The 11,375-nt window shown below is 21.8% G+C and overlaps 1 protein-coding gene across 1 annotated transcript in view; it reads right to left on the bottom strand.

The window, feature by feature from the left end:
- The window catches only part of LOC117177969 (proliferation-associated protein 2G4), a 45,863-nt gene that overhangs the window by 23,719 nt on the left and 10,769 nt on the right, over positions 1 to 11,375 (bottom strand). The window contains exons 2-3 of the mRNA XM_033369123.1: positions 10,551 to 10,785; positions 3,418 to 3,580 (exon numbers count right to left, since the gene is read on the bottom strand). Coding sequence (XP_033225014.1) covers positions 3,418 to 3,580; positions 10,551 to 10,785 — 398 coding nt within the window. The remainder of the gene's footprint in view (positions 1 to 3,417; positions 3,581 to 10,550; positions 10,786 to 11,375) is intronic.

The following is an 11,375-nucleotide window of genomic DNA, read 5'->3' as shown; positions in this document are numbered from 1 at the left end:
TTTTTTTTTTTTTTTTGTAGAAAATTAATCTTCTTCTCTGAAAATAAATTTTATTCTTTTTCTCATTTTAATTTGTTTATATTTTTTATTTTGGTAGCATTTTTCTTCTTTTCTTTAACTGAAAATGTCACTGTTCCATTTTAGCTTGAAAATTAATTTTTATTAGTTCAAAATTCAATTATTTTCTTGAAAAATTATGTTTTTTATTTGAAAAATGAAACTGTTTCGTTAGAAGTTCATGTATTTTATTTTAAAAAAGTATTTTTTGGTAGAAAATTAATTTACATGTTTCAAACTTTTTTTTATTTGAAAATGTAACTTTTCCAATTGAATATTCCATAATTTTAGTTGAAAATTCATCTCTTTGGTTGAACATTCATTTTTTAACTGATAATTTATCTAATCAAGTTTAAGTTGACAATTTTCGTTTGAAGATTGATATTTTTTGTTCAAAATGCATCTATTTTGTTTTAAAAATTGTGTTTTTTTATTTGAAAATTCAACTCTTTCGTTAGGAATTCATGTATTTTATTTAAAAATCGTTTTTTTTTTTTTTTTGTAGAAAATTAATCTTCTTCTCTGAAAATAAATTTTATTCTATTTTTCATTTTAATTTATTTATATTATTTAATTTTTTTTATTTTAGTTCAAATTTTCATTTTTTTTTAAACTGAAAATGTAACTGTTCCATTTTAGCTTAAAAATTAATTTTTATTGGTTCAAAATTCAAGTATTTTCTTGAAAAATCGTGTTTTTTATTTGACAGTAAAATTGTTCTGATAGAAATTCATGTATTTTATTTAAAAATCATATTATTTGGTAGAAAATTAAGTTACTTGTTTGAAATTTTTTTTTCATCGTGCAATGTAACTTTTCCAATTGAATATTCCATAATATTAGTTGAAAAAATATCTATTTGGTTGAAAATTCATTTTTTAACTGAAAATTTATCTATTCAATTTTTGTTCAACAGTTTACCATTTTTAATTCAAAATAAATGTATTTTGTTTGAAAATTCATATTTTTCGATTAAAATTATTTTTTTTTATTAAAAATTGAAGTTTACAATATTTGCCTTAAGGTTGATATTTTTTGTTCAAAATACATCTATTTTGTTTTAAAAATTGTGTTTTTTACTTGAAAATTCAACTCTTTCGTTGGAAATTCATGTATTTTATTTAAAAATTTTCTTTTTTTTTTGTAGAAAATTAATCTTTGTGTTTGAAAATAAATTTTATTCTATTTTTCATTTCATTTCTTTAAATTCTTTATTTTATTTTATATTATCATATTATTTATATTATATTATTTTACCTTTTTTAGTTGAAAATTTATCTTTGTGGTTTAAAATTAATTTTTTCAAACTAAAAATTAAACTGTTCCGTTTTTGGTTGAAGATTGATCTTTTTTGTTCAAAATTCAACAAAAAAGGTTAAATTAATTTTTTCACCAAAATTTTCGGAAGATATTGCAGAATAATAGTATTTTTTATCAAAAGATTTACAATTCATGATTTTGTTCAATATAATTTTATATTATTTTTTATAGAGAAGTATAATTAATTGTTCATTGTTTAAAACAAACGATTATTTAAACAATACAAAAATGTTTTTTTTACTACCGAACAATTTTTTTTAGCGTAAAGTATACTTCGTAAAAAAAAAATTCATAACTCAATTATTGAATTTCGACGAACCGTTCGCGAGTAATTTATTTTTGAAAAAAATGATCAAGGACTTTGATTTTTAATAACTTTAGAAAAAAAAATGTTGCAAAAATATTTTTATAGGAATTATTTTTTATATAAAAACGAATCGAAAACTGTGTAAATTGATTGAAAATAGAACTATAGATTCATAATTTTTTTTAACATTGCTCTTTTTGGTTTAAAATTTAACTATTTCAGTTAGAAATTCATCATTTTAGTGAAAAATATAATTACTTTGTTTGAAAATGTAACTTTTTAAAATAATTTTTTTATTTTTTGTCGCAAATTATTATTCTTTTAACTGAAAATGTAACTATTTTAATTGAATATCTCATCTTTTTAGTTAAAAATTCATCACATTAGTTGAAAATTCATTTTTTAACTAAAGATTTAATTATTGAATTTTAGGCTGATAATTAATATTTTTTAGTTAAAAATTCAACTCTTTGGATAGAAAATTCATATTTTTTGGTTGAAAATTTATCTTTTTTGGTTGAAAACTCAACTATTGCAGGCAAAAATTCATAATTCTTGTTAAAAATTAACTTTTTTTTAGTTAAAAATTAATCAATTTGGTTTAAAATTTTGTCTTTTTTTGTAGAAAATTAATCTTTTTCGAAAATTACACTGCTTGTTTAAAAATTCATCTTTTTAGTTTAAATTTCAGTTTTTGCAGCAACAGATTCAACCTTTTAGTGGGAAATTCATGACTGGTTGAAAATTTGTTTCTGTCTCGTTTGGAAAATTAATTCTTTTAATTGAAATTTTAGCTATTCAATTTTGGTTAAAAATTTATCTTTTTTAATTGCAAATTTTTAGCTATGTAGTTGAAAATTCACCCATAAAGCAATATATAACTACTTTAAAAAAAATTACTATTCATTTTCAGAATTCAAATTAAAAAAAAAATAAGTACTCTCGAAAAAGTTTCACCAATTTCAAAAAAAAAATCCATTCAATTTTCACCCAGAAAATATGGATTAAAAAAAAAAAGATCAATTCTCAACCAATAATGTTTTTCTACTTTTAAATAAAAAAATAAATCAGCAGAGTATTTTTTCCTATTTTTTCTTCAACCCTTAAAGGGCACACTTCCGTAAAATTACATAAAGAGCATACTGGGTGTTAGACACCCAAGGATATTCAAACGTGTGCTGTGTCGACGGTATTGGATAGCTTTTTTTTACAAGAACACCAATTGAGTTAAAAAAAGTCCTTTTTGGAAAAAAAATATTTAAAAAGTCTTCTTTCACTCTAAAATTCATAACTTAAAATTCTACTTGATTACTTCCGAGATACGGCACTTCAAAAATAAAATCAGTCTTACAGTGTTAGTCCCAAAAAAGGTATTTATTCTAAAAAATAAAAGTTTCAATTCAATGAAAAACGAAACACCATACTTTGCGTGATTAAACGATTTTATTGACCTTAAACTGCGTATAAAAAAATATAAAAATCAAAATTATGTGAAAATAAAATAGAAAAATAGGTTTTTATGTAATTTGTTAATCTGGCGCCATATGTTCCATTTTCTTTGAATTTTGTACGTTTTGTCAGAGCGCAAATAAGTCTTTGGGTCTTTTACACCCAGTATGCCCTTTAAGGGTTAAGGCAATACAAATTCCAGGTCCAGTCAAGTTTAGTGGACACTTAAAAATATTTATCTCCGACTGTAAAGATAATAATACCGATAAAAATAACTTTCTCACCTCAGTGCCAGGCTTAAGGAGCCTCAGGGCAGCTTGAGAAGCATAATGCGCGGCTAAAATCACATCCGCTTTTTTTCCAGTGACTTTCTTTTCAGGCGAGGAACCGATTACAAAGGTATGTGCTACTACCGCAATAAACCCATCGACATGTGCTCCAAGATCACTGTAAAAAATTTATAAAATAGATCGAAAAAATGCAATAACTGTAAGAAAATATATTCAGGTTGGAAGAAAAAAAAAATTAAAAATCCAACCTTTTTCATATTAAACTTAAATTAAATGTTTTAAAATTGTAATTAAATTAAATTGAACAATTTTAACTTGAATGCCGTTGAATTGCAAAATTTTTGAATTTTTATAAATTAATTAGTTGAAAGATTCCTAGTCAACATTTTTGTAAATGTTGAAAATCTCGAAACAATCTTACAGCTAGGTAATCAATAATGTTAATGCAAAAAAGGTACTCAAATACTTAAGTTTTCAAAAAAAGAAAAAAAAAGTAAATCTTAAACCAGAATTTTAAAATTAAATTTTTACCTCAAAAAAAATTTATTTTTAACCAAGAAAAAAAGGATTTTTAACAAAATATTACAATTTTCAACCAGAGAAAAGAATTTTAAATCAAACAGTTGAATTTTCAACCCGAAAGATTAATTTTTCTACTATAAAGGTAAATTTTTCTACCAAAAAAAGAAACTTTCAAGAAAAAATAAAATAGTTAAATTTTCATTCAGAAAAATATATTTTACAAGAATATATACAACCAAAGAAATTAGTTTTTAACCAAAAATATAACGCCGAACTTTTAGTTTAAAAAATAAATTTTCGACCAACAAAAAAAAACGAATATTCAGCCAAAGAAATGAATTTTTAGCAACAAATAGAAAAGTTGCATTTTTGGTTAAAGAAATCAATTTTTTATTAAAATAGTAAGTCTTCCACAAAAAAAAATGTTTAACCAAATAGTTACATTTTCAACCCAATTATTGAATTTTCTAGTAAAAAGGATCAATTTTTACCCAGAAATGAAAGAATTAAATTTTTATTTAAAACAACTAATTTTCAAAGAAAACAGATAAATATCACAGAAAAATTCAATAGTTACATTAACTGTTAAAAAAAGTAATTTTAAACAAATTTGTTAATTTTTCAAACAAAGAAATGAATTCTGAACTAAAATTATATATATATTCAACCAATAATAAAAATAATTTTTAAACAAATAGATGAGTTTTCAAACAAAAATATGAATTTTCTACCAAAAAAAGGCGAAATTTTTAATTTAAAAAGACCAATTTTCAATCAGAAATTACATTTTTAGTTTAAAAAAAAACTAATTTTGAACGATGAAAAAAAAAAAGAATTTTAAACAAAATAGTTGAATTTTTAGCTAACGTGATGAATTTTCGAATGAAAAACAGTTGAATCAAACTGAAAAATACGAAATTTTCCATAGAAAACACATAATTTTGAACACAGTAAAAAATATAATTATTAACAAAATAGTTGAATTTTTTAACAAAATGATAAATTTTCGATTAAAAAAATGAATTCTCAACAAAAAGTGTGATAGATCATATTTCCACCAAATTTTTTAAAATTTTCAAGAAAACAACAGTTAAATAAAACGGAAAAATGCAGATTTTCAACAAAATAAATCAATTTTTAACAAAAAAGGATAATTTTCAAAATAAAAATGGAATAGTTACATGTTTCGTTTACAAAATTAATTTTTAAAAAATTCAATTAATTTGTTAAATTTTTAACTAAAGAAATTAATTTTAAATTAAGATAATGAATATTTAATCACAAAAAAGAATTGTTAACCAAATAGTTCATTTTTGCAACGAAATGATGCATTTTCGACCAAAAAAAGGGAAAATTTTCAACTAAAAAAGATCATTTTTTAATTAAAAATAGAATAGTTAAATTTTCAGCTGCAAAAACAAATTTTTAAATAAAAAAAAAATTCAACCAACGAAAAGAATTTTTAGCGAAAAGTAGAACAATTAAATTTTCAGTTGAAAAATGATTTTTTCACTAAAATGATGAAACTTGAACCAAAAAAATTAATTTTTTTTTTTACCAAATAGTTGAATTTTAAACCTGATTATTGAATTTTCTACTAAAAAGAATAATTTTTAACCAGAAATTAAAAAATTTAATTGATTAATTTAGAAAAAAAAACAATATTTAACCAAAGAAATAAAGTTTGAACCAAAAATGGAACAGTCAAATTTTCAGCAAGAATAATAAATTTTTAACCAACAAAAAGGAAAGGATATTCAACCAAAGAAAAGAATTTTTAGCAAAAAGTAGAACAGTTAAATTTTCATTTGAAAAATGAATTATTAACTGACAAAAGGATCATCTTCCAAGTAAAAATGGAGTAGTTTTATTTTTCGATTAAAAAATTAATTAAGAAAAATTTTTTTTTAAATGTGTTAAATTTTTAACCAAACAAATGACTTTTTAACTAATGAATTTTTTTTTAACAAAAAAGAAAAATTTCCAAGAAAATACATGAATTTTTAACTGAAAAATAAAAATTCTCAACCAAAAAAAAAAACCAAACAAACTAATATTCAACCAAACAAATTAATTTTTAAACAGAAATGGAAGAATTACATTTTTAATTGAAAAAAAACTAATTTTTGAACGAAAGGAAATAAATCTCCCACCAAAATTTAAGTTACATTTACCGTTAAAAAATTAATATTTAACAAACAAAAAAATTAATTTTAAACAAATTTATTAACTTTGCAACCACAGAAATGAATTCTTAACTAAAATTATAAATATTCAACCAATAATAAAAAGATTTTTTAACCAAATAGTTGAGTTTTTAAACCAAAAGATAAATTTTCTACCAAAAAAAGGCGAATATTTAAATTTAAAAAGATAAAAATTGTCAATCAAAAAGATAATAGTTAAATGCAAAAAATGTAACAGTTCAATCTAGAAATGGAAAAATTACATTTTTAGTTAAAATTATGAATTTTGTAGAAAAAAGACGAATATTCGAGAAAATACATGAATTTTCAACTAAAAAATATAAATTCTCAACCAGAAAAAAAATATTCAACCAAAGAAACACATTCTTAACCAAATATTTAAATTTTCAAATAAAAGAGACAAATTTTCATTTTGAAATGGAAGAATTGCATTCTTTGATAAAAAAATTTAATTTTGAACAAAAAAAAAAGAATTTTCAACAAAATAGTGCAGTTTTTAAACAATGTGATAAAATTTCAATTTAAAAAATTAATTCTCAACAAAAAATGTAATGATGAACCTTCAACCAAAAAAAAAAAAAAAAAGTTGGTAATCAAATAGTTCAATTTTCAAACCGATTGTTAAATTTTCAACTAAAAAAAAGACACATTTTTATCTAAAAATAAAAGAAAGAAATTTCTTGTTTAAAAAATTAATCTTAAACGGAGAAAAAAAATAATTTTCAACAAAATAGTTGAATTTTTAACTAACGTGATGAATTTTCGATTAAAAAAAATGAATTCTCAACAAAAAATGTAATAATTGATATTTCCAATAAAAATATTTGAATTCTCAATAAAGAACAGAAAATTAAACTGAAAAAAACGAATTTTCAACAAAACTAATTAATTTCTGACTAAAAAAAATAATTTTTCAAGTAAAAATGGATTAGTTTCACTTTTTGGATTAAAAAGTCAATTAAAAAAACGACATTACTACAAATTTGTTAAATTTTTAACTAAAAGATGAATTTTTTTTAACAAAAAAGACATTTTCAAGAATGTACATGATTTTCAACAAAAAAATATAAATTTTTAACAACAAAAAAAAACGAATATTCAACCAAAGAAACGCATTTTAAACAGAAATAAAAGAGTTAAGTTTTCAGTAAAAAAAAAAAGAGTTTTTAACCAAACATTAAAATTCTAATCCGATTATTGAATTTTCAAATAAAAAAAAAAACAACAAATTTTTGTCTAAAAATAGAAGAATTTTCTTTAAAAAAAAAAATGAATTCTCAACAAAAATTGTGATAGTTAATATTTCCAAAGAAAATAAATTTTAGGAAAAAGTAGAACAGTTCAATTTTCAGTTGAAAAATTAATTTTTAATTAAAATGATTAACCTTCGACAACTACAAAAAGAAAATTTTTTAACTAAATAGTTGAATTTTCAACTAACAAATACAAATTTTTATCCAAAAATGGAAGAATTGAATTTTTAATTTAAAAAGTTAATATTGAAAAAAGAAAATAAGGAGTTTTCAACAAAAAAAAAATAAATTTTCATCAAAAATAGATAATTTTACAAGTAAAAATGGATTAGTTATATTTTTCGTTTGAAAAATTAATTTTCAACGCAAAAAAAAAGAAGAATTTTGAACAAATCTGTTAAATTTTTAACCAAATAAATGAATTTTTAAAAGAAATAATGAACCTTCAATAAAAAAGAGTTTTTAACCAAATAGTTGAATATCCAAATTACGTTTCTAGTTTAAGAAATTAATCCTGAACGGTGAAAAAAAGATTTTTTAACAAAATAGTTGAATTTTTAACCAAACGTGATGAATTTTTGATTTTAAAAAATATATTCTCAACAAAAAGTGTGATAGTTGATATTTCCACCAAAAAATATTTTCATTTTTAATCAAAAACTGTTGACTTAAACTGAAAAGTATGACTTTTTAGCAAAATTAATTTTTCAACCAAAGAAATTAATTTCTAACTAAAGTGATAAATTTTCTACCAACAAATACAAAATATTCAAAAAAATATATGAATCTTGAACTAAAAAATATAAATTCTTAACCAAAAAAAAAAAATATTCAACCAAAGAAATGAATTTTTAACAAGAAATAGAACAGTTAAATTTTCAGTAAAAAAAAGAATTAATTTTCAACCAACTAAAATAAACTTTTAACGATAAAGTTAAATTTGCAACCAGGAATATTTCGAATTGGTACAGGTGAATTTTTAACTTTAAAATCTATAAATTCATTAATTTTTAACAGATCCAGAATTTTATTATAAAATAAACTGTTACCCGAACCACAATTCCATTTTAAAAATGACTAATAAATTCATATTTACAGCTGATAAACTTAAAACCTTTTTTTTTAAATCAATTTTCAATTTCAAACGCTTAAATTTTTTTTTTAAATTGCTTAAGTCTTTAATACTGAATTAAAAAATTGTTTTAAATAAAAATGTAGGCCTAAAATTGAAAATTAAAAAAAATAAAATTGATAAAATTAAACTGAAAAATATGACTTTGGCCAAATAAATTTTTAACCAAAAAAATGAATTTTTCACCAAACTGATGAATTTTCCACCAAAAAAGGGCAAATTTTCAAAAAATATACTAATCTTGAACTAAAAAATATAAATTCTCAACCAAGAAAAAAAATATTCAACCAAAGAAATGAATTTTTAACCAGAGATAGAACAGTTAAATTTTCAGTTAAAAAATCATTAATTTTCAACCAACTAAAATAACCTTTTAACGATAAAGTTAAATTTGCAACCAGGAATATTTCGAATTGATACAGGTGAATTTTTAACTTTAAAATCTATAAATTCATTAATTTTAACAGATTCAGAATCTCATTATAAAATAAACTGTGCAATGTTTAAAAGTATATGCTTAAAAATGAAGGCCTACAATTAAAAATTAATAAATCGTAAGCTGAATGATTTGACGATTAAAAAAGTTGAAAATTAAACTAAATATTAAAAAAAAAAAGGTTGAAATCGAATTTATTTACAATTACATTCAAGTCCCTGTGGGAAAAAATTAATTTAAAAAAGCAAGCTGAATTAAAAAAACAATCAAGTAAATTAAAAACAATTGAAAAATATGGAAAATTTTATTTAACTCGGTAGAATTGAGTGAATTTAGAATTCTAAAAAATTAAAAAGTCTTAGGATAAACTAATAAGAATTCAGGGCGAATTACTAATGAATAATAAAAAATATTTGAAAATCTCTTTAAATGTCTTGTCAAAAATTCTTTGAAATCCATTAAAATATTGAAATCCCTTAAAAATATTAAAACCCCTGGAAATCACTTAAAATTGTTTAAATCTTTTTAAATACCTTAAAATATTTTAGTCGTAGAAAGCCTTCAAACTACTGAAATAAATTTTAAAAATCTGGAAATCTTTTAAAATTCTTTAAAATATTTCGAATCCTTTGATATCCTTTGAAGGCCCTTGAAACTTTCTAAAGCATTTCGGTAAAATTACATAAAGAGCATACTGGGTGTTAAATACCCAAGGTTATTCAAACGTGTGCTGTGTCGACGGTATTGGATATTTTTTTACAAGAAAATCAATTAATAATCCTTAATCTATCTAGTTTGAGGAGAAAAAAGTTTCATAATTGTTTCTGAAATTTGAAGTAGTTAAAAAAAATCATTTTCTGGGAAAAAATAAAATAAAAAATTATTTCTTTCACTCTAAAATGTATAACTTTTTAAGTTTTTGATATTTCTTTACTTGAATACTTCTGAGATACTGCGCTTCAAAAATAAAATCAGTCTTATAGTGTTCGTTCCAAAGAATTTCTTGAATTTTTTACGTTTTGTTAAAGCGCAAATAAGTCTCTGGGTATTGTATACCCAGTATGCCCTTTTAGAACAAATTCTACAAAATACCTCACTTCTCTTGAATAAATTCTTTAAAATGCACTAAAATATGATAAAATTCCGTGATATTTTCTGAAATCATGGAAAATGTATTTAAAAAATACATCGAGAGTTCTAAAATCCCTTGAAATCCTCGGAAATCTTACAAAATAACGGGAAATCTTTTAAAACCTCATACGTCCTGTAAAATCGTTCCATATTTTCAGAAATTCTCGAAAATTATTTATCCTAAAATATGTCAAAAACTTTAAGATCACTTCAAATTAATTAAATTAATAAACAAATTCCTTGGAATACATTAAAATTCCCTAAAATAATTAAAATTAGAATCTCCTGAAAATAATACCTTAGAAGTTTTAGAAATATCCTAAAAAATTCTTAAAATTTATTAAATTCCCGGTTTATTGAACATCATTCTATTAAAAAATTAGTTATAAATTTTGCCATTCTTTCCAAACTGAAGTAAAAAAAAAAAAAACAACAAAAAAACTTACACTTTGACCACGTCATCTTCTTTAAGAATAAGATCGGGTTCGCTGGCGATTGGGGAGAAGTGGCATATACAATTGTTTACCGACACACACGTGGGAAAAGCTACTCCCTTCTTTAATTCTTTTTCCTTTTTAAAGACTTTACTTGTCTCTTCCAATAATAACTTGTCTCCGTACTCGCAAGCTTCTCTCACCGAAGCACCAGCGACGCATTTTTCCAAGACTTGCTTCAAGACTCCTGAAAGGTAATACAAAAAATTTCAAATTACGTAACCCCTCTGCGGGGAGGGGGCACTGAGACAATTTGTTACGATTAGTTACGGTGGGGGTGAGGGAGTCTTTCACTCATGTACGTAATTTTTTTGCAAATTCGCAAAAAACTAAATAATAAATTAATTGATAATAAATAATAATAATAAATAATAATAAATTTATAATAATTTATAAATAACTTTTATTATTTGGTTAAAAATGTCACAATCCTTTTGTTTAAAATTCATATTTTGTTGCTGATAAGTCAACTGCAATATTTAAAAAAAAACTATGTCTTCGGAACATTTCTCTTTTTTATTTACAAGTTCATATTTTTTAGCATAAATATTGCATTGTTCTTGGAAAAATTCAATTGTTTTTTTTTTTTAATTAAGCTATTTCCTAGAAAACTTACTTTTTGTTTAAAATTTCTATTTTTGGATGAAAATCCAAATCTTTTTTTTGAAATTTGTCTTTTTGGTTTAAAAATTTACCTGTTTCAGTAGAATTTTCATTTTTCTTGGACGAAAATTGCAAGAGTTTTGTTGAAAATTTAACAATCTTGCTAGTATAAAT

Source organism: Belonocnema kinseyi, chromosome 8 (genome assembly GCF_010883055.1).
Source record: "Belonocnema kinseyi isolate 2016_QV_RU_SX_M_011 chromosome 8, B_treatae_v1, whole genome shotgun sequence".
NCBI classification, from domain to species: Eukaryota; Metazoa; Arthropoda; class Insecta; order Hymenoptera; family Cynipidae; genus Belonocnema; species Belonocnema kinseyi.
This window is presented reverse-complemented; position numbering and strand designations above follow the sequence as displayed.